Source organism: Desmodus rotundus, chromosome 10 (genome assembly GCF_022682495.2).
Source record: "Desmodus rotundus isolate HL8 chromosome 10, HLdesRot8A.1, whole genome shotgun sequence".
Classification (NCBI taxonomy): Eukaryota; Metazoa; Chordata; class Mammalia; order Chiroptera; family Phyllostomidae; genus Desmodus; species Desmodus rotundus.
The window spans coordinates 13,536,505-13,561,000 of NC_071396.1; the positions used below are offsets into that span (position 1 = coordinate 13,536,505).

Sequence of the window (24,496 nt, forward strand, 5' to 3'; positions counted from 1 at the left end):
CTGTCATGTTCAGCAGGTGTTCTAGAAAACGTTGCTTTCTATAGAGTGCCCGTTAGCGAAAAATGAAGTGACCCTATGTGGAAATAAGCACTTGACGAGAGGGTCAGGTCGTGAAACAGTACCAGGAACACTAGTTAACAAGCACATTTTATAACAAAACCACTGCAATAGGTGCCTGGTTTCAGACTCTCTGATGTATTTTAAAGTACATCGTAGACTGACTGGAGGTTTATCAACGTTGATAAAATAAGAGTCTTAGAGGTATTTTTTGTGTTAAACAGGAACGCTTTGCAGTTACTGCGTACCCTCTCCATTTTCCATGCGTTCTTATGGGCGTTTGCTAGATACTGATTCTTAAGTGTGCTTCTAAAAACAACATCCTTTACATTAACTTGGTCGATTTTTTCTCTCCCTTAAAAAAATAGTTCAAAATAATAAAAAGCAAAACTGCAGTACAATGCGGTTTCAGGAAAAAATAAAAACTAAAAAGCATGAGGAAAAGTTCAAGTTTTTGCATCTTAACTGCCTTATGATGGGAAGTAGCTCTGAGAGAGCGAAAGGCGGGGACAGTCTGGAGGTCTTTAAGGGTCTGTCTTTGTAAAGCACATTAAAGGGATCTGAACTTCATCCCAAGGGCGACAGATAGCAGGTACAGATCTGTAAAGCAGGGCGTATCTATCTGGTTAGATCTACAACCAAGGAAGATCGCTCCAGCTGCTATGAGGGATCGTTAGGGGACTCAGGGTGGCCCTGAGAAGGGGATGAATGCACCCCCACTGCACTCCACGCTTCCCACAACACTGTAAGTGCTCCACCGCTCCCCTCCACCCCATTAGACTGCACATTCAGCAAGGCCAGAAGCCTCATCTCCGCTCACCACTGCTGTACCCCAGGCCTTTGGCACAGAGCAAACACAAGGTGGGTCCCGAGTGCTCAGTGAAGCTCGAACGCATATTATGCTCCCAGAAATAAGCCAGCCAGAGAAACACAAATACCGTACGATTTTCCTTACATGTGCAATCTAATGAACACAATAAACAAAATAGAAACAGACTCACAGATACAGAGAACAGCCTGACAGCTGTCAGAGGGGAGGGGCGCTGGGGGGCTGTGTGAAATAGGTGAAGGAATGAAGGAAAAAAAAACCTTCGTAGACACACACCGCAGTGTGGTGATTACCCAAGGGAAGGAGGGGAGCGGGCAGGTAGGAGAGGGGATTTGGGGGGTAAACGTGAAGAAAGGAGACTTGACTTTGAGTGGCAAACATACAATACAATATGCAGATAATGTAGCATAGAATTGTACACTTGAAACCTATATGATTTTATTAAATCAATGTAACCCCAATAAATTCAATTTGAAAATGAAAAAAATAATAAATAAATAAATAAACAAACCATACAGATGCTGAACAATGCGCATTGCACACTAGGGCCCAAGCAAGCTTGCAGCCTCGCTCTCCCAAGCCCTGCCACAACAGACACGCACACACCACGTTCAGCCACATTCGAGCGCAGCAATCGCACGATGCTCGACTGGAAAGAACGAGGATGCGGTGAGGACGAAACAGGTCGGGTAATTTCGGATGGAGTTACCAGAATCAGTTTGTTACTAACTGAAGGCCTACGGGGAGAAGGGTAAAGGAAAGGCCCTGTTTGTTTCACTCATTAGTTTATTCATGAATTCACTGTTAACAAATCTGTTGAGTACCAACTGTGTACCAGGCGCTGTGCTCTTCAAAGCACTTGCAGACGATGTAGCGCATGTGCTCTGGACTCCCTGTTGAGATCCCCGTCTGCCAGGGGGTAGGTGACCTTGTGCAGGTCACTTCACCTCTCTGTGCCACAGTCCCCGATCCGCAGAGTGGACCTAATGGGAGCTACCTGCCCCTTAGGGCCACTGTAGGCGTTGACTATCATATGGAAAGTGCTTGGCATGCAGTGAACACTCAAAAACGTGTTACTTTTATTATGTTAAATCAGGAATTTGTTTGGAGATGGCCTTTACATTGTACCCTAAAATGTGAAAGAAAGATGGGTATATTAGATCCATTTCCATGATGCGTGTGGGGAACAGGTTTGAACAAAGAAATTTTATGCATGTAGTATACGCCAGGTTGAGTGTTTTATGTAGCCCTGGAGGGTGTGGTTGAGCTCCCGCCTGAGAATCGAAGCGTTGCCAGCTCGATTCCCAGTCAGGGCACAGGCCTGGGTTGCGGGACAGGTCTCCAGTGGGGGGCGCATGAGAGGCAACCACACATTGATGTTTCTCTTCCTCTCTTTCTCCCTTCTCCTCTCTAGAAAATAAATAAATAAAATCTTTTTTAAAAAAGTGTTTTATGTACATGATTCTACTGAATATTCAAAAGCTAAAGTTCTGGAGTCAAGAAAAATGGGCTTGATCCTGAAGCTCTTACTAATTTCAGCAAATTACCAAACCTCCCTAAGGCTCAGCTTCCTCTTCCATAAAGTTGAGATGATGATGATGACAGCTACCTTCCAAGGTCGCTGTGAGGGTTAAAGGGAACAAGGTATGTTCAGACCCTGGCACACAGGAGTATTCATGAAATGCGGCTGCTCTTACTATGTCTCACAAAATTATCTGGATTAGGCATTGATATCCTATCCCTATCTAAGAGATAAGGTTACTGAAGCCTAGAAAGTTAAATAAATGACTTGAAAACAAATAAATAGTAAATGGCAAGTTGAAGGTTCAAGCCCGTCTGATGGTTTCAAAGATTCTATTCTTTTAAACTACATTACTCTGCCTCTCAGTGCTTTTTTATAAAGTGCTTAGATTATAAGTAAATATATATACAACCGACTTGACCTGCAAGATTGATATATCTATAACTCATTAAAAAGCTTTCAATCTTTGAAATGTTTGTAAGTTTCATATTACTTGCACATGCCGTAGTTTTTTAAAAAGACACAAAGAAGTGTCTCATTTTACATTAAATATATGACACATGATAAAATAGGACTCGGGGACCCTAAATTTTTGTTTCCTACTGAAGATAACTTCTCCAACGATGGCCAGTTTTATAGACTATTTTTAATATGTTCCTCCTATAGGGTCTTAAAGATTCCAGGTCATGTAACAATTGCAAAGGAAGGGTTCGAACCAGACAGGAAGGTTTGCGAGCAAGTCTTATTTTATTGCATCTCTGCTTACCCACTCACTCTCAGGGAACATTTCGTAACAACTATAAAAAGCAAACAAACAAAAAACAGTAAAAACCGACCCAAAACTTGAATGAACAGAATTAGGTTGATTTTCATTCTTTATAGAGACAACTTAGTGGGGAATAAAGCAAAAAAAAAAAAAAAGAAAAATAGAATGAACAGAAAAACCAAAATCAGGGACATAGAACTTGAATAGAAAACGCATAAAAATGGGGGGAGGGTACAAAATAGACAAGAGACAGCACCTTTTTCACTCATGTAAAATACAACCATGTGAGAGATTTTCACTTGATTATGGGCCAAGCCAAAAAGCCAAACTGAAATCCTTCTGCAATTTTAAATTTTACTGTGTCATAATAAACTAAAATCCTCCTGATACATTTATCATTCCTTTAGCGGAAGAATTTGTTTTTATGGTATAAACAAGAACAAATATACAAATTATCACAAAACCATTTCATGAATTTATGCATAAATTATGCACTCCGGTAGTCTTCACACTCAGACCACCACATCTACTTGTCCACTTTTAGCCCTGTCCTCACCAAAGCAACAACCCTGTGCTCCCACTGCGCAGCTCCCTTCCGCCAAACTGACAGTCCCCAAACACAAGCCAGCGCCCCATCAGACCCTGCCCTCACCCACGTCCAGAGGAGGCCCTTGGTTCACAATCGCCTGTGGGCCACCTCCTCACGCGCCAGGGCTCTTTGTTTTTATTCTTTAGTCCTCCCCCAAGGATGCTGTCACTTGATTTGAGAGAGAGGAGGGGCAGAGAGGGGGAGAGAGAAACACTGATGTGAGTGAGCACCGCCAATCAGATGCCTCCCATACATGCCCCGACTGGGGATGGAACCCGTAACCTAGGTATGTGCCCTGACCGAGGATCAAACCCACGGACTTTTGGTGTACGGGACAATCCTCCAACCCACGGAGCCACCCCGCCAGAGCAACGCCCCCAGTTCTAAAATAGGCTCATACTTTAAGACTTTGTTGACCGATTTCTCTACCCCCGACTGATTCTCTTCATTCCCTTAGATGTCATTCTTAGATCCCAGATATTAACATGTCAAATAAAAATCTGAGAAATGACCATGCTTGCAAATAACATTCAAAAACTACTTCTTGAATGGAAGACGACTCTGGAGAAGACATGGGGTAATGGGGTGAAAGCTGGTTTGTTAAGGGTGAAGGAGTAATGAAGAAAATGAGAAGAAATATTTCTTGAACTGATTGAAACCTAGTACTGAGTATACAGTAGTCCCCCTTATCCATGGTTTTGCTTTCCGCAGTTTGTCACCCACAGCCAACTGTGTCCAAAAATATTACACGGAAAATTCCAGAAATAAACCATTCACAAGTTTTAAATTGGCCGCTGTTCTGAATGTCACGATGGAATCCTTCACCATGCCGCTTCATCCCACCCAGGGAATAATTCATCCCTTCGTCCTGCATCTCCAGCTCCCGGCCGGTCAGGCACTTAGTAGCTGCCTTGGTTATCAGATCAATGGCTGAGGTGCTCGTACTCAAGTCACCCTCATTGCACTTACGAATGGCCTCAAAGTGCAAGAGCAGTGATGTTGGCAATTCGGACATGCCAAAGAGAAGCCATGAAGTGTTTCCTTTAAGTGAAAAGGTGAAAGTTCTCAACTTAATAAAGAAAGAAAAAAAATCGTAGGCTATGGCTGCTAAGATCCACAGGAAGAACGAATCTATCCATTAAATTGTGAGGAGCATAAAGAAGTTGGTGCTAGTTTTGCGGTTGCACCTCAAACTGCAAAAGTTATGGCCACAGCGTAAGTGCTTAATTAAGCCAGAAAAGGCATTAAACTTTATCATAGGTATGTATGTATAAGAAAAAGCATAGGATATAGAAGGTTATAGGTATTTGGTAATATCCACAGTTTGAGACAGCTACTGGAGGTCTTGGAACCTATCCCCCACAGGTAAGCGGGGACTACCGTAGCGGCTTCTTTTAAGAATTTAGCAAGGAAAAAGAGGAAACACACCATTGAAAGGTTGGTAGGACTAAGAGAAAATTTTTTAGAAAGTGGAGAACGGTTAAGGGCAAAAAGGAAGAAATCAACCAAGCAGAAATCTGCAAGTATAAATTATCTTTCTGTCTGCAGTCGTGTACCTTCAGCTTCATCCTTCACACTGTTCCCAAAGAAGCATGCCTAAGAACGCGCATCTGCTTACACCAGATCTCCAGCTTGAAGCCCTTCAGAAACGCCCCATCACATCAGGGTAAGGCCAAAGGTCCTTAGCAACACGACTCACAGCAAAGCTCCTTGACCTCTTGGATAGTCCTGCTATTCGGTATCCTGGACAGGGCCAGGGATCTGTACTTTCACACCCTCGTACCTCAGGGCAAGTGATGAGCGGCTGTGTGTGGGAATCACTACATTAATCTAACAGGGTAGTTTTAAAGATCGTCAGGCTTTGCACCAGGAACAACCCAAAACAAATCCCTGCTCTAACCTTTACAGACTAAGTGGGCTTGGGCAAGTTATTTAGTTTCCCTAAGGATCAGAGGTACTTTTCTTTTCTAAAATGAGAATAATACCTTACCTACAGAACACTGCAAGTATTAAACAAAATGTATATAAAATACTTACGATATGTATGTAAACGTATGCCAGCCATGAAGGTAAACATTATTCCATGTTAACTGTTAATACTCTCCCCTCATTTTTTCCCTGCCGACTTCTAAACCTTTAAGATGCTGCTCCTGTGACCTCTGCCGGCAAGCTTCCACCCTCACACACCCCAATCTTCCTTCTCTCATTCTCTAGGCTGGGCCAAGTACCCATCCTCTGGGATTACGTGGCTCCCTGTGTTTCCTTCCCTTCATTCACACAATAGGTACTGAACACCTGTGATGTACTAGACACTATAGATACAGTAGAGAACAAAACTGATGTGCTGACATTCTAATGAAAAATAAGATATTTTAAAATTACATAAGCAATTTTGACTGTGATCAAGTCATTGCGCCGCAATCAATTATTTGTGTCTGCTTTTCCCCACTAAATACTCAGTCCTTCAAAGCTATATCAAGTTCACTTTATATCTCTGGCATTGAACAATGTCTGGCATGAAAGGGATATTAATAAATGATCTTAACTAAAGAGATGAAAGGCTTAATTAATGAAGGAAAAGTCCTAGAGAACACAAAAGTGGACGAGCTCATGAATACAAATGAGAAAATCAGCCTTGAATGGGAGAAGGAACAGCTCTTCTACTAAAATTACTAAAGGAGGGTAGGAGAGGAGGGTGTTGATGAAGTTATGTTTAAAGGTAGAAGCAACAAGTAAAGGGAGTTCAATGCGGACTAATGTTTACCACTTTTAAGGGTACAAATCAAGACCACCTACTGAGAATAGGGAGGTTGAAGTTGGATCAGACAGCTTTAAACAGACTCCCCACCAACCCCACCCCCAAGCCAGTGAGAGGCTAAAGGAGACATTCTGGATGCCTCCTCCCCTTCCTCTTTTTCTTCCTCACCTTTTCCTTCTTTGTTTTTTGGGGTGTTTTTGTTTGCTTGTTTTTGGCAACCAGGATCCAAAAGCTCCTCCTATTTTGAGGGAATCCCTGTTGTGTATATCTGCAGAATACATTGTCATCTCACTAAACAAGCCGGAGGGTAGATCTTTCCTCTCCCGGTCTTCTGGTAGTAACGGAACAGGAATGTGCCCCAGGCTCAGCCATTCCAATATTCTTGTGTTAGATTTTGAATTTTAAGGAGCTAATACAAAAAGTAGGGACAATTTTTTAATTACATGTGAGGATGGCAAAAGCAATACAGCAGGAATTTAGTAGCGGTGGTCCAAGGGCAGTGTGCCCGCAGCGAAAAATCAGCCAAGCTGTCCTTGTACATGACCTTAGCTGCAGTGCAGGCTGGTGCACCTCCTCGGTTCTTGCTGGTTGTCCAGGCTCCTGCTCCAGACCCCCGCTGATTTTGTGAGCTCCCTGCAATCTTTTAATAAATTCCTTTTCTACTTATGTTAGCCAGAATCTGTTTTATTTGACTGATAAATTGGGAGGGGAGAAGGGATAGAAGGATAGGAGGATCAAAGAAACTAGAGGGCTTGATAAGATCCAACAGCAGGTATTGTATATGCACGGAAGCAGAGCACCGCTGGAAATCTGGGAGACAATGATCAGTGAATAGCATAAAAAAGTGAAGATTTCAAAGTGTCTCGCAGGATCTAGCCATGAGAGTAAGACACTGAAAAAGAGTGGAAATGAAGGTCACTGAAGTTGAAAAGAATAAGGAATTATAAAACTGATGTGTTGGGTGAGGGGGCTACCTCGTCACTGAAGTCATCCAGAATGACGATGGAATTTGGAAGGGACAGAACACTGATAAAGAAATGCCAAAGGCTTTGATCAGCAAAGAGTACACAAAAGGGAGACAGCGATAAAGAGAAAATGTGAGTGAGAGGAACAAATTTCAAAGGAGGAATTTTTATATAAGAATGAAAGAGCAATAATTTGGAATTGGAAAAGGACTGATTCAACGCTACTACTTGAAGGCAAAGAGACAGGTGAGAATGAACAGCTTACTCAAATGGCAGCCAAAGAAGTAGCATGCCAGAGGGAAAGCTGAGATTAAGTTAAGAAAAGGAGATGAGAGGGCTGTGCTATAAAAAGAGTATGTGTCAAGTCTATTTACATTAAAGTCTCAGGAACCAAAGGACTCCATACCAAGTAGTGAGAAGGAAGTCGGCAGGAGGAAGAGAAAGGGCAGGTAAAGAAGGCCAGAGCGATACGAAGAAAGGAATACAGGAAAATACAATGACCAGAGATATCCACATACGAAACAGAAGTCAAACAGCTGAACATAAGTATACTGAACAAAATTGATATTTAAATACAAAGACAATAATCCGATAGAATATTTTTCTACTTTTTTACCTAAGGCCTGGGCTTCTAAGTCTTTTTTCCCAAACTTAGATTCAGATCTGGGTTCTCTGATGAATTCTTGACCAGTTGATCTCTTTGAGCTTCCATTGACGGTAGCAGCTCCTTTCAGGACCCTAAATCCCAAACGAGCCTGTGGCAGTCCACACAGCCCTTAGAGCCCGCAGGCGCTGATCCACGCTCACTAGCCTCCTAGGTTCTTAAAGGTGACTCGGCAAACCCCCTCCAGATGGCCCCCGATGGTTCCTGCCTCTTGCTCTTCCCGTGTATTTTAGTCCCCTTTCACATTATACCGGGGCTGATGGTGTGACCAATACGATAGGGCAAAAGTAACAGTATACCACTTAGATGACAGGAACATTAGATAACACAGAATTTTGGTACCTGAAAGTGAGATGGTGCCATAACAAATGCCTAAAAATGTGGGAGAGAGCTTGGAGTCAGGAAGCGCTGGCCGTTGAGTAGGCTGTACGTTAGAGCTTAAAGTGAAGAAAATCACATTGCAAACTGTGAAGGGGGGGTCCTTTTTATGAATAGCAAAAAAAAAATTGCTATTAACATGGAAAGTAGGAAATATTCCTGACGAGTTAAGTAGTCTAGATAAAGAAATGTCTAGAAAAACTATTAAAGATGCACCTTGGTTCCTTCTGCCTGCATATAATAAAGGAGGACAAAGATAGCCTAAAGGAAAGAGTGACTTAAAAAAAAAAAAAAAAGCCAGGAATTGCTAGTTATGAAATTCCCTGCCACCCCAGATGGCAACAGATGCTAAGATAAGACATGGCTTCTTGGCAAGAATCAAATTTGGGGCACCGGCAGGAAAACACAGTCTGAGCATGGGACAAAGTTAGGACCTTAGAAAGATCAAAAGTGGTGTCTCAGGGCACCAGTCAAACTAGCAAAAGAACCTCTTAGGACCGTGAGGGTGTGACTCAGAGATCTTATCAGTCAAACAAGAGGGCTTCAAAGGAAGCCTAATGTCTCTCAGCTGTCTCAGCAGAAGCCCAAAGTAGAGAATGGCTTGTCTCAAAAAAATGTGTGTACGTGGCTCTTGTCTAATAGACAGTAAGACTCATAGGAGACCCATGATGATTTTAAGAGAATTATATTTGCACCTCCAGCATGGACTGAAAGAAGATAAAAAGAGTGCAAAATGAACCAAAAAAAAAAAACCCCCCCACACACACACACAGTTAGACTCCCAAAAATTCTATTGGTAGTAAACAGGTTTAGAAAGCTGTTTAGCTAAAAACATGTACTATCTCATAAAAAGGATGGCAATACAGCGGGTAGAACCAACAGCCAGAGGACAGAGCTAAAAGCCACCTAGGATCTTTCAGGATAGTACAACCAAGTCCTAATCAAGAACCTTCCAATATTTGCCCCACTGGATTTTATGGACCAGTGACTCCCGTGCGCCTCCTGTTCCCCCGCTTTTAATAGAAGTGTGTGTGGAAGTTATCATTTACCTTTCCCACCACTGTATGTTGGGTGGCAAGTAACTTGTCTTTAGTTCACATGTCTCCAAATTGAGGGAAACTGTACTTAAGTAACTACAGCCAAGGAAATTCATCCACACCTAGGCTTCACTTAGATGGCACTGTGGACTTTTAGCTGGTGCTATAATTGAATGAGACTTTGGTGGCCTTGGGAAAGGGTAAGCGTATTCTGCACGTGGGAGGGATGTGAAGCACTGAGGGCAGAGGGAAAACTGGGAGCCAGCTCCCAGGTGGTGCCCATGGCTCCCACCTCCTGGTATTCACACCACTGTAGAGACACCTCCAAGATTAGACTAGTGTTAGTTCATGTCATCAATAGACTACGGCAAAAATAATAGTATGTCATTTCTGAGATTAGGTAACACAAGATACTGTGGCTTCTGTCTTGATCTCTGTCTCTGTTTTTTGGATGACCCACTCTGGGGGCATGCCAGATGCCATGATATAAGAACATTCAAATGGCCCATGGAGAATCCATGTATCAAGAAACTGAGGCCTCCAAGCCCTAGCTGAGTAGCTCAGTTGGTTAGAACATCGTCCCAGTAAGCCAAGGTTGTGGGTTTGATCCCCGTCAGGACACATACGAGAATCAACCAATGGATGCCTAAATAAGTGAAACAACAAATCAATGTTTTTCTCTTTGTTCCTCTCTCTCTTTAAAAAAAAAAAAAAGGAAGAAAGAAACTGAGGCCTCTAGCCAACAACCAGTAAGGAACTGAGGCCTCCTACTAACAGCCATGTGGGTGAGCCCAGATTTGTAAAAGACGCTGAACTGGAATCGCCAAGTAAAACTATACCTGGAAATTGTGTGAGATAATAAGTCTTTTGTTTTAAGCTGCTAGGTTTGGGGGTAAATGGTTTCAAAACAATAGTTACCTGATACAGGGACTATGTCAAATTCATTCATTTATTTCTGCAATCTCAATTGTTTAACACATTTTGCTAAATCAGATTAGTTTTCCTTTCCCTGCCTTCTCTCATCGGGATTTGTCACTTTCTCAATTTTATAAAGAATTCAAGGTTTGAACAAATGTTTGGAAGTATTATAGAAAACCTTTCCCTCACTAAACATGTATTTAGTTGTGTGCCACTGCTTCTGCTGTCTACACGTTGAGGGAAATGAGGTCCGACTGAGCTTTAAAATGAGCTGGGTAGGTTTCTGTCTTGTCATAGTTTGCTATTTTACTGTAAACAGGCTTTATAAATTTTCTTTGATGAAAAACTTTTCAAGCTTAAAAGCAGAATGCAATCATAGACATGTCTATATAAAGATGTCTGTCACATTGCAGTTTTCAACTCCTCATCAGCTATTCCATCTCTGTGTTTTTATGGTTTAAAAAACACACAGTCACAAAGTCTGAAAGAACTCTAAAAACCAGCTGATTTCTTCTTGAATTAACCAGTCCAGAAAGTCCATTTTAACACCTTTCTTTACTTTCTACATCATAAAAGCCAGAAAAAAAAAATCTCCTCTTTTAAAAGGCTTGAGTTTCCTTACGAATTCTTGTTGACCAATTTTAAAGAAATGTCAGGCCCGGGCTGGTGTGGCTCAATGGATTGAGTGCTGGCCTGCAAACCAAAGGTTGCCGGTTTGATTCCCAGTCAAGGCACATTGAGGGTATGTGGGAGTTTCTATCACACATTGATGTTTCTCTCCCTCTCTTTCCTTCCCTTCCCTTCTCTCTAAAAATAAATGCCAAGGTGGTTTTGTTAGAAATCTGTAGTGTCGACATGAAAGTTTAACATACCAGGTAATAGCATAATCCTGACCAAACAGAGCCTGCTTATCACTAACTATATATTTGACCAAATAGCCTTTGCCTCCTTCCAGCCTATTTTTTCATCTGTAAAGTGAGAATAGCTCATAAAGTTGTGATGAAGATTAAATGTAACAATGTACATAAAGGGATTATCATAAAGTTGGTGCATAGTAAACAAGCTCTCAGTAAACGTCATCAAAATGATAATGAGACTAATACCAAAGAATACATTTTCTATTAAAAATTATTTTTGTTAAGTCAACAAGAAGAAAACTAACAACCAAGTTTTTAAACGGGCGTTTCCCCCACCCCCCACACACAGATGTTCCCTGACTTAGGATGGCTCGACATATGACTGTTCAGCTTCATGATGATGAAAAAGTGGTATCTCCCAGATCTTGGTTTCTAATACTGAAGTGTCCTTCAATGGGTGATTGGATAAGGAAGATGTGGTGCATGCCTATACAAAGGAATACTATTCAGACTTAAGAAAAGATGAAATACTTCTATATGCAGCAGTATAGATAGATCTTGGGAATATCGTGCTAAGCGAAATAAGTCAGAAAAAGTCAAGAACCACATGATTTCTTTCACTCATATGTGGGATATAAAACTGAAAGCAACAAATAAAAACAAGACAAACAAACAAAAACTCACAGACTCACACAACAGTATGGTAGCTACCAGAGGGAAAGGAGAGTGGGGTTAGTAAAGGGTAAGGGGGGTCATTATGTGGGAGACTTGACTTGGGGGGGTGAACACACAGTGCACTATACAGATGATGTATCATAGAATTGTACACTTGAAACCTATGTAATTTAATTAACCAATGTCACCCCTATAAGCTTATCTTTTAAAAAATAAAATAAATACAAGTAAATTGATATATCAATAAAATGGTAAAATGTCTTTTTAAGTGGTAAAATCACAGAGGCAAGTTATATCATTATACAGTAATTTCTTTTTCTCCTTAAGTCCAAATTAAGTTGCTACCAAAGCCAACAACTTGACATACTTGTTTTTCAACAATGGAAATGCTAAAGCTAAAAACTAGGTATTATACCAAGTTAAAATCAAACTACAGAAAAAAGTTATATTTAATTTCAAAAGAAGAAATCAATAATAAATACAGAGAGAGCTATCAGAACCAAAATAAGAGTCAAATCCCCCAAGGTTATAGAGAAGTTTTTAAACAAATAGTGCAGCTGAGTTTTTTTCCCTAAAGCTAAGTTGGCTGTACACATATTTAAATATTTAACTTGGTGCTCGAAACCCTACCTACATAAATTAAGATAAAATAATAAGTCCCAAAAGGAATCCCTCACCAACAGTTTACTGCTGAGAAACTGTTTAAAACGCGCAGCAAAGGAGGTAAAGAAATGCCCTTAAGGCTAATTAACTGTAAGCACAAATATTGTTATTGCTCTGTTGGACCCAGGTAACGCCGGCAGGTGCGGCATTAATTCCAGATACGGTGTTAAAGCACAGTCAACCCAAGTCCAGGCTTTTTGTGGGGAGGAGGAGGGAGCAGTTCTTAATAAAGGCTTATTTTATAAACAACTTGATCCAAAGACAACGCACCACCAAAACACCTGGTTTAAAAATGAAATATTGTACTCACTCATCATCTACCTGTATGTTAATTTGGGCTTCCATTTATCAAATGTGTATTGATAATCTTCTACAAATATGTTCTAATTTTAACAAGAAAAGAAACCAGCTACAACGCAGCGTTAACAGCAGATGTGCTAAAACTGAGCAAGGTGAGTAGACAGCACTACAGAAGCACAAGGGTGGTGTCTACCCCTGTCTCGAGGGTGGAACTTCGGTAAAGCCCAGAAGAGTCAGAAGTTGAAATGAACAGGTGTTAATTCATCCCTAATCCTCGTCTCCAAATCCCAAGCCCAGTCACAAAGAAATTTAGAATCTCTAAACTCTAAAACCCTCTCGGTCACTTCCTCTGCTGCCATCTAGCCCAAAATACCACCATCATCTGCTCTTGCTGGGCGGGCTCCAATCTGCCAGAGTGCAGACAAGCGGCATTTTACAAACATGAACTGAATTGTATTATGTCCCTGAATAAAAAGCTTCGACGACTTCCTCTTGCTCTTTAATAGACATCAACTCCCCCTGACCTGGTGTCACATAGGCCTGGCCTCTGCCTACTTCACAAACCGCCTTCACGCCACTCTTCACCACCTTCACTCTGCATCACAGCTGCACTGGCCTTCGCTCGATGCCTCTAGTAAGCCCTGCTCCTTTACCGCTGCAAGCTTTTGAATTCGCACTTCCCTTTGCTGAAAACGAGTAGGCTTTCAACAGAAAGAATGCCACATGCAAAGCCCCCGAAGTAAGAAAAAATTAAGTCAGGCGTCCTTCTTCTGGAACTGTGAGCTTTTTTGAAGGACTTTTCCCAAATGAAGCTAAATAACTATGTAGTTATGGTTCTCTCCTCTACAGTAATAGAAGCTATAAGAGGGCAGGGCCCAAGTCTGGGTTTTTGCCTAACTTCTAGCGCGGTGCCTGACACAGTGGGTCATGATGGACAACATGTATAGGGCTCTTACTACCTGTGAAGCTCTGCCACATGCTTTACCAGCCAATGAAGTAGGTTCTACTGTACTTCTCGTCTGACACGTGAAGAAGTTAGAATAGTTAGGTACCTAACCTACGTTGCTCAGCTCCCTGGCGCGGCTGGAATGCAAATCCATAAGGACTTCCCACACAGATTTCACGTTCTTAACCACTCACCCAGCAATGCAATTGACTAAATGAAGCCTGGGATAAGGAACCAAATGCCCTTTCATTTGGAAACGGCAAAGTGTTCACCACGATGAAGTGTACAAAGCCGGGAAGGTGGCACCATACATACGATCGGGAAAAGAAACTGGAGAACCCGAACATCCTGTGGGCGCTGGCGCACAGAGCCAGGCTCAGGGCCTGCTCTGGGCTAAGGGGCACTGGAGAGACACGGCGGACTCAGTGCAACAGGCAGACCTGCAGGACCTGCTATAACGGTGCTGCGGACAACTGGGGCAGCTGACGGAAGTGCAGTATGGGCTGCAGCCTTCGATGAAAACACAGTATCCGTGTTAAACATCACGGATTTGACATAAGACACTGTCTTTGTTTCTAGGAAATACACACCTAAGTATTACGGGATAAAGTGGCACAAGTGTATATAACATACTCTCAAATGTTTCAAGTAAAAAAATAAATATGTACGATGTTATATTACATACTACATTACAATATGTTTTATATTACATATGAGAGAATAATAAAAATGGGGCAAGAGGTTGTTGAAATTAGTGACTTTGGGTAAAGGGAATGTGGGAATTCTCTATACCATTCTTGCAGACCACAAAGTTTGCATTATCCCACCAAATGATGTTTTAAGTCACTAATGCTGAATTGGGTACAGGCCAAGAATGAAATGTCTGGACTTACGGTTTCAGAAGCGACACAATTCTGGATGAGGGCAACACGAAGCTGGGCTGTGGAAGTGGGGGACTGAGGTGCGATGGAGACCGAAACCGAGGTAGCATTTGACGGTTTCCCTCTCATTTCACTATACTGCAGTTTCATAAGAAATTTCATTTTATTTACTGATTTCATCTGAAGTTTTTAGCTTCTGAATTCCCTTTCACTTTTCTTTTGAAGATTTTAGTGCTTATACTAATTATGATGTAGTCACCAATGCAAACCTTCTGAGCAGTTAAAGGGGCACATAACTCCTCCTCCTCGTTGCTAATGAAGATCTTAAAGAGAATCTCAGATCCCTATTTCTTTGACATCTGGTTAGACATACTACCGCTTTTCAGGGCTATGATCTTGGGTCCTACTCAAAAAATTTAATCTAGGTGATAATATTGAATTTCATACAAATTTTAAAATTTGAGCAACTATATCAAGATTATAATAATAATAATTATGGCACATCACTCTCTACCATCAACTGGGCCAGGTATCCCTAAATCCTAAGCCTCTCTGATTTAAAGTACAGAAAGTAAACCTCCAGTCGTCTGCATGGGTGAAGAGGAAGTGATCACCTGCTTACTCCAGGGGATGGGAGACCCAATCACTTGCCTTAAGACACTCATGCAAACCTCCTATCCTATGTTTAGCCTCATCCCACATATACGTCTTCAGAGATAGCTGCTGCCTCCAACCCTGAGCCTTGCCAGGATTTTTCAGATCCACTTGGTTTGCTTCTTTTTCCTCCTCTATAGGCTCATGTTTATTTCCTTTGGTTCTGCTAGGTTAGTTGCCACTCATCCATCCACTTAATAATTTAGTATCTCCTTCTCCTAATGTCTTTTTACAAATTGCTATTATCTCTTCCCCTATTTAATTTATCGTTATAGGCCTATGTCTTATTTTTTTCTTTTACTGTCATTTTAGTTGGGTTTCGGGACGGGTGAAAATGAATATGTGAGCTCAATCACCATGCTGAAGTGGAAGCGCCACTTTAGCTTTTAAATGATAAGGCTGTGTTAAACATGTGATTTCCAGTCTGCGTGCCTGCAAATGTAATCGGGGTAGCTCTGAGCTCTTGTCAATATTTTTAAAAAGTTAGCAGAAAAAAAATAATAAAAAATAAAAGGTTAGCAGAGAAATACATTTACCCATAATAACCATCCAGGCTGACATTAAATTTCCTTACTCAACGTGTTACCCCTGGTTCATTCAACGAGTGTTCATAGTGACTAACTACATCTCCACACTGAGATTCAGTAGTAAAGATCATAAACTGATTGGCAGTTGTGTGTCTGATTAATGAAAAACTTTGGAAACAATGTCGTTAGTACGAAAAGGATCAGAAGATACTCACAGAACTCAGAAATTAGACTATCCTCTGTTAGTAATTATTAAGGACCAACGGAGGTGAGAGTCAATGAAGTGGTTTTTCCAAAGTGGGTAGTGGGTAGTGACCAAAATATCAAAAAAGATATTTTTGATAAATACTTATGACATGAAAAAGTGCTTTAACAGTAAGTGAAGAAGCTGGATATGAAACTATATACATGATCACCTCCACTCTATAAAACAAACACAATACAAACCCACCTAGGAAAAAACCTTAAAGGAAATACATTAAAATGGCAGATGGTAACTTGTTAGAAATGCAAATTATCACACTAAAGCTCTCCATATTGAGATCATGGGCGAATTTTATCTTCTTCCTTAAATGAATGTCCACTTCACTTCCCTACGTGAGGCAGAGAGGGTAACGACATTGACTGTGGAGTCAGACTTGGGTGCGAACCCTTGCTTCCCCACTTGGGCATGCAGCCTTGGTCACACCGCTTTACCTATCTCGCAACACTTTAAATATGTCACTCTACTTTCTCCTGATTTACATGGTTTCTGACAAGTTCAGGGAGGGTTTCCCACTGCTCCGCCCCCCTGCTCCGGGCTACTTTAAAGATTTTCGTGTTGTCTTCAGTTTCCAGCAGTTTGAATGTGATATGCCTAGGCATCACTTTTTTGGTATTTACTCTGCTTGGTGTTCTCTTAGCTCCCTGGACCTGATGTAGTGTCGTTAATTTTGGAAAATTCTTGGTCATTATGACTTCACATGTTTCTTCTGCTTCGTTCTTTCATTCCTTTCTTTCTTGTATCCCGATTATGTATATTTTACACCTTTTTAAATTGCCTCACAGTTCTCGAAGGCTCTGTTTTTTGTTTGGTGTGGTTTGGTTTTCATTCTTTTTCCTCTTCGAATTCCAGTGTGGGAGGTTCCTGTTTTCAGCATCTTCAAGTTCAGCGATTCTTTCCTCAGCCATGTTGAGTCTACTGATGGGCTCAGCCAAGGCACTTCTTATTTCCATTACAGTTCATTCGACTTCCAACATTTCCTTTGGATCCTTTCTCAGAGGTTCCCGCCCCTCTGCTTACACTCTGCATCTGCCCTTGTGTGTTGTCTCCTTTCCCATTGGAGGCCTTACCATATGAATCATGCTCTTTCACTCCTCTGATAATTCCAGCGTATGTATCGTGTCTGAGTCTAGTCTCAGTGCTTGCTCATCTTCAGATTGTGTTTTTTGCCTTTTAGTGTGCCCTCTAATTTTCTGTTGATGCATCGGGTAATTGGAACTGAAATAGAAGGTCGTTAGTGTGAGCCTTTACGTCAGTCTGGCTAGGGGCAGGGCCGTGTTTAATGTTTGCTGTAGCCGTAGGTACCAGATTCCTCTACCAACTCCTTAAATAGAGTCTGCACCAGTATGAGGGGCATAGATAGCAATGGAAAAATACAATACAATAAAAAAGAAGAAGAAGAATCTGCACTCACACATCTTCCAGCTGTAACCCACTGTTACTATACTGTGGCCCTGTGGTGGGGTGGCAAGGTGTGGGTGAAGAGAAGCGTTCTGTAATCTCATGTCTAAATGTCAGTCTTTTAGTGGACTTTTTTTTTTTTAAGAGAAACATCAATTTGTTGTTCCACATTGGTTGGTTCTTTTATGTGCCCTGACCAGGGAATTAAACCTGCAACCTTGGTGTATTGAGGACAACACTCTAACCAGCCAAGCTACCCAGGCAGGGTGGGACCTGTGTCTTTGTGCTGTGATCTCCCCAAGTACTTTTTAGCTTCTCCCCACCCCTTTAGATGAGACAGGAATGCTTTAGGGAACTGAGCTGGGTAACTGTGGTATGTAGAATAAAGTTCTACTAAAGTATTTCCTCCAGGCTGAATGTAGGTAAGTAGGATAAGAGTGTGGTAAAGGCGCTTTGTCTTGAAGAACACTCAGATTTCAGAAAGGTTACTTTGCCCCTTCAGCTGCTAGAGCTACAAGGTAGGTCTTTCTTGGCTTCTTACCAGAAAACCTGGTGGGTTTCCTAGAAGTAAAGCCCAAGGAAATATGGACTTCCTAAAACTACAGGCTCCACCACAGTTCTCACACTTGGGTAGTCTGCAAATCCCCCAGCAATTTGCAGCAATGACCTAGTGTTTCTCCCCATTCATAGTGACAGACGTGATGACTCCCAAGCTCTTGCCCATTGGAGCTGAGAGTAGAAGTCTCCTTTAACCACGCTGATGTAATCTGAGCCTTGTGTTTCGTCCGTCATTTATAGGAAGGGGAGGACAGTAACAGAGCTGCCTCGCACATGGAATTCAATGAGGTCATTTAAGGTAAAACATTTAGGCCTACCTCAGAGTAAGTGCTCATTAGACTGGGGACTCTTTGAAGTTCAGAGAAATTAAAGAGATGCCCAAGTAAAATCGGGAAGAAAAGCAGTGTCCAAATTCAAGCCCTGGTCTTTATAGACTCCTAATTTATTGTTGCATTTAAAAAATAAATTATTTATCACACACTCAATATTTATCAAATCCATATTGGAGGTTTACAAAGCATTGCCAAATACAGAATGTGGCAAACCTTTTCACAAATAGATAGGAATAATTCATAATTAGCATACAGATTTTACAACATAACAATAGTTGCCCACTAAGTGGGTTTTAAAACTTTTTTAGAATGACATGAAAATAATGAGACAAAAATAAATGCTCCTGAAAATCGAACCACCCTGATATTCACACATATAATTTTCGTATATTGTTTTCAATGTTTACAATCCAACAAGTCAATACATAACAACTTACTCTGCTTCCCCCATTTGCTGGACAAGAGGATTTTGTCCATATTTTCAAATGTATAAATACCTTTAATCATTTTTGTGCTTGCTTTTTCTTCTTTTCAGAATATACTTCTAAGGATAAAATACCCAGCAGTATATTAAAGAATCATAGCATGTAGATATTTTTATAGGAATTTCCAAATTGCCTTCCAAAAACAATGTAGGGTTTGGTTTTTTTTTTCATTTTGGATGTGCTCAGCATTTCCATTTGATTTTTTTTTAATTGTGGTAAAATAGACATAACAAATGAATCTCCTTAAATGTTTGCAAGTGTACAGTTTAGTACAGGTTAGTTAAGTCCATTCCCATTATTGTGCAACAAAATTCTATACTTATTAAATAACTACTTCCTTTTTCCCCTTCCCCTGGGAACTACCATTCTACTGTCTGTGCCTATGAGTCTGACTACTCCAGGCACTTCATGTAAGTGAAATTGTACAGTACTTGTCTTTGTGTGACTGGCTAAATTCACTTAACATAATTTCTTCAAGGTTAATTCTTGTGGTAGCTTATGTCAGAATTTCCTCCCTTTTTGAAGCTGAATAATATTTCATTGTATGTATAGAATGCATTTTTTTAATCCATCCTTCCAATGATGGGCACTTGAGTCGTTTCCACCCTTTGATTATTATGAATAATGCTGCTATGAACTTTGGGCACGCAAATACCTGTTTGGAGTTCCTGCTTTCAGTTATTTTGGGTATAAACCCAGATGTGGAGTTGCTGGATCACATGGTAATTCAGTATCTAATTTTCTGAGGAACTGCCTCTCTATTTTCCTCAGCAGCTGCACCATTTTGGATTCCATCAACAACACACAAGGACTCCCATCTTCCCGTGCTTTCCAACACTTTTCACAGTAGCCAGTGTAACAGGTGTGAAGTGTTATCGCCGTGTCCATTGATTTTTTAAATCATGAGTGTTTGACAGGTTTTTATAGACTAGTTAAAGATATATTTAAATCCAGTTCTTCTGCAAATTTTATTAATTCTGAATTAGAGGAAGTAAATTAAGTTTCAATAAGCCGGTCTTCTTCTTCAGTTAGTCTCTACCTGAATGTTTATCAATCTAAAACAGGGACAAAACTTGTTAAATGGCCCCAAATATATGTACAAATGCATCACGTGTGATCACTAATTGGGAAGACTCAAATTTAAGTTTTTCCTACCTGTGAGATTCCATGTCACACATTTACTAATACCTACTCCCTAAGTGTAGTGAGCACCTGCCTTCCTATTTGCTCAGCATTTCCGGTAGTGTCAGACGTTGCGGTGGGCACTGGGGATATAAAGAGGAATGAGAAGCCACTGTCCCTGTCACAACAACATTATGAAATACATATAATTACACGTTACATTTGAGGGACCTGAGGCTCCTTGGGTCTAACATCTTGGCCAAGATCAGACGGAGGTTGGGGAACCTGAAATTCCAATTCTGGTCTTGCTCCAAAGCTCACCATTTCTGCTGTTCCATACTATATTCTACACTATCGACAGTTCCCTATTTCGAAAAGTAATATTCACCTGTAAGTTCTGTTTTTTCACTTTAGATTTCCAAATGTTAGCTTTTGAGGGGCATGGCACAATTACAGAGAAATGATAACAATAACAATAATAAACTTGTAAAACCTTTTCGATTTGGAGTTAACTGTATAGGAAGCACTTTACCAAGCAATGCCATCAAAGCAAGCAAGGGAACAAAGCATGTTTCCGCACAAACAAAAATAGCACATCCTAGAGAGAGCTTTGAGCATCGGAGGCTTACTAAAGAAATTGGCATACCTTTCAAAGCGCACTGGACTGCCAAAAGTTAAAATTTTATTTCTAAGCAGTTTGTTTCCTATGCATGATTCTAATTACAAACAGAACATCCTTCCAGGAGTCAGACACAATAAAATAAGATTCAAAGATCCAAAGGATCAACAACTGCATTGATTCTCCATTTAAACAAACATTTTTTAATCTAAGAAAAATTAAATCGTACTATGCTAAAGCACAGGAGTGCTACAAATAAGCGTAACAACTTCAATGTACGTAATCTTATAACAGAATTTTATAAATAAAACATACTAGCCCCTGACCAACACAGGAGAAGGGAAAAGTAGGTTTACAGTTATTGGTATGGAAAAAGACATGCAGGTTATGATTATTACAATAGCTTCATTAACTCAAAAGAATGTCACAACTGTAAACTTACTTTTGCCCACCCCTGCAGTCTCAATTCTCGTATCAAGATTAATCCCTACATGTTGAAAAGAGCTGGATATGATGGCTACTCACAAACTTAATCCTCCTTTATAACTTAAAAAAAAAAACCCTCAAGATTAAAGATGAACTATTCAAAATATGTTTCTACAAAGATGACTTCTGTACGACAGCTGTTTTTGAAAGACAGGCCAGTGAATACTTTGGCTCTCAAAAACACGTTTGTTGAGTGAGATGAAACAGAAGCATTGAGCTTACCTGCAACAAAGAGGGGAAAACCCCTTAAAATAGTTATATGTACTTTAGGTAATAGAATAGATTTTGGGGAAACAGCAAGTAATGCTTTGGTTAAAACATGAACATCTTTAATTCAAATGATCTAAACTCAACAAGTATTGAGTTCCTACCATGTGCTGGACACTCTGAAGAACACTCAGAAAATAGTCTCCACCCTCTGGAGCTTTCAGGGTAATGTGTCCTTTCTTTTGTGTGAGTCCATGCTCATCAAGCAACTTCTGAAATATAAATTCACCCTCCCCAAAACCCGTAAAACTTTGCATTACATTGCAGAGATCAGCTTTCTGGTCAATGCATCAATGTACCCTATTTATGTTAATAAATCACTATTCGGGTTTGCACATCCCTGTTCATGGGCTTAGTCAGCTTGTGTAAATCCCCAACAGCTAAGTAATTGCGATTAATTGCTTAGATGTAATTTCTAACCCTTCAGAGCTGAAAATCAAATAACAGAAGTGGAATACCCATACAAAGACGTATCACCAAATGAGTCCCCAGTTTACCCTCAGACAACATACCTTTATTTCCACCGTGTGCTTCAAACTGCATTATAGTTAACTCATAAAATTGTTAAGAATAAGTGAGATATACCACGTAACAGTGCTTCTCGAACTTGAAAGTGCCTATGAAATCACTTGCTGATCTGTTAAAATGCGGGCTCTGATTCGGCCGGCAAGGGGTAATGACTGGCATTCTTTATCTCTGATAAACTCCCAGTGATGCGCAGGCTGCCAGCCACAGGCCAGGAGGGGATATAACACACCTGGCACAGCATCTGGCACACCGGCTGCTCAGCCCCGTTACCTGCTCCCTCCCATTTGTGATGTCTTATTCCCCTTAGTGACCTCACCATTCTCGGGAGAGAAGATGATGGTTTTCTCTACCTCTATATTCTCCAAAGTTCCCTATGAGAGGCATTATATCTGTACTAACTGAATCTATGACATCCAGCTTTTTTTTAATCGCATTTTATTTTTCAATTACAGTTGACATACATTATAATACTGGTTTCAGGTGTACACCCCAGTGATTAGACACTACGGAACTTACTAAGCGATCATCCTGATAAATCTTGCACCCATCTGTCCACCTTTTTAAGTCATTACTTCCTATATTGACAGAACTATTTCCTCTTATGTTAATGTGGTAAGCAGTCATGAAAGAAAACAAATGTGGAATATTTTCCTTTTAAAAATGTTTATCTCTACTGTTTACGGCTCTTTTGATGTGGTTTTTGCGATGACTCTGCCAATTACCAAACATAAAATCTATTATAATAGAGTAACTGACGGGATGGTAACCAAGGATCGGATCTTGCAAATAAACGTGGATCATCGCTTCGCCCTCCACACACGAAACACACCAACCCTCCGTTCTAGTGATCACGAGCCGGGCAGCCCGGTCCCTCCACCGGTGACCGTGACCGCGACCGCCCTGAGTCGGAGGAGTCCGCCGTAGAGGCCCGGCCGGCGCACTGGGGTGATGCGCGTCCCCGCCCCGGTTTGCTCTCGTCTTTATTAAGATTGTGTTTTGTTTTTGTGTTTTAAGACAGAACACCGGCCGGGTGGCGCAGCCAGAAGGTGGAGGCATGGAGGGGACGACTGTGACCTCCGGGCCGTCCTCCTACGTCCCCATCCGGGAGGCAAAATGGTGGCTGCGAGAGCCACCGCCTGGGCCGGGCGGGGCTGCGGCGCGGCCGGAGAGAACTAGCCCGCTACGGGCGGCAGACCTGTCCTCACGCAGCCCGGCCCAGGGCCCACAGCCCGGGCCGCGGCCCGCACGGGGTCTGCGGCCCCGAGAAGTCTGGAGGCAGGGTCCCCGCGACTATGAAGAACTGCGCCATCACGGCCCTCTCCGGCCGGCGCCCGAGCCGCAAGCCTCGCTGCAGCCGAGGCTCCGTCTCCCCGGAGGCCCGAGGAAGGGCGGGCGGTAGCGGAGCGGCGCGGGCAGGGCGGGGACGGAGTGGGGAGGAGAGGTGAGAGGGGCGGGGCCGGGCGTCAGCCGCGACAGCTGCGGGAGAGGGGAGGGCGGCGCCCCCTGCAGGGCGGCCCCTTCCGCAGTCACCCCCCGCCCCAGCGGCGGGAGCTCTACATCTGGGGGTGACCCGACCCCGCCTGGCGCCTCTCGTCGCGGCCGGGGTCGCGGCGGGCGTCGAGGGCAGCCTCTTCTTACCTTTGCCTTCCTTTTCTTTATCGTCCGCCATCTTGTGCGGGGCCCGTCGCCCGGGAGACGTCCGTCCCTAACTTAGGTCGCGGCGTCCTTTTTTTTTTTTTTTTTTTTTTCCCCTTCACCCCCCGCGGCGAGAGTTGGGGCCCTGGAGGGCCCAGGACTCGGAATTCCGAGGGGAGAAGACCCTAGGGCGGGGGGAAGGGGGCTCGGGGGAGCCTCCGAGCGTGCACCCTTCCCCCATCCCCGCCGCGACCCTGTCGCTCCCGCGAGATCAGAAGCCCGGTCCCGCAGCCTGAGACCCCGCGCGGCGCCCTGCGCTGCGGTCCTTTTCGTCCAGACCCAGGCAGGAGCCCTGGTTTATTTAATCACGTTATTTATTAAAGTTCGGCGCGCCTCCTTTCCCTGATTTCTGATCCATTTGGGGACATCAGACACACTGCTCTCCCCCTCCCCTTCTAGTTGGACGACGATTTTTTTTTTTTTTTTTAGATTTTAAAAGGCAGCTGGAAAGCTGGGTGCAGTGCTCGGCTTCCGAGGGGGTGACCGAAGCCCGCCACCCCGCCGTGGCGTCCGCGGCGGGCTGGACAGAGAGGCCGACTTGCCCCAACTCCCGCCCTCCCCATTTGCTCCGATCTCGGGCTCGCTGCCGGCTCTCATCAGCGACGGTGACAGCGCAGCCCAGTAGAACTGGAGCTAAACGGAAACGGGCGGGTGCAGGAGGAAACGAGAGCCATTACACTGTTATTACTAGGGAAGCGGAATAGATGGAGAAAAACGTAAAAAAAAAAAAAAAAAAAGGCGCAAGCATTGCGTCG

General features: G+C 42.4%; 1 protein-coding gene across 7 annotated transcripts in view; it reads right to left on the reverse strand.

Annotated features, from left to right (window-relative positions):
* The window catches only part of EFCAB2 (EF-hand calcium binding domain 2), a 51,104-nt gene extending 26,810 nt beyond the window's left edge, over positions 1–24,294 (reverse strand). For 2 of the 7 annotated variants that reach the window (XM_053912430.2, XM_024576092.4), the window contains exon 1: positions 23,685–24,288. Coding sequence is in view for 3 of the 7 variants with exons in the window: in XM_024576092.4 (XP_024431860.1) it covers positions 23,685–23,715 (31 nt within the window). In the remaining 4 variants the exon portion in view is untranslated. Of the gene's footprint in view, positions 1–22,030; positions 22,265–23,684 lie in introns of those variants that run through there. The other 5 variants (XM_053912432.2, XM_053912431.2, XM_053912427.2 and 2 more) reach the window with 4 other exon arrangements.
* Positions 24,295–24,496: the final 202 nt, after the last annotated feature.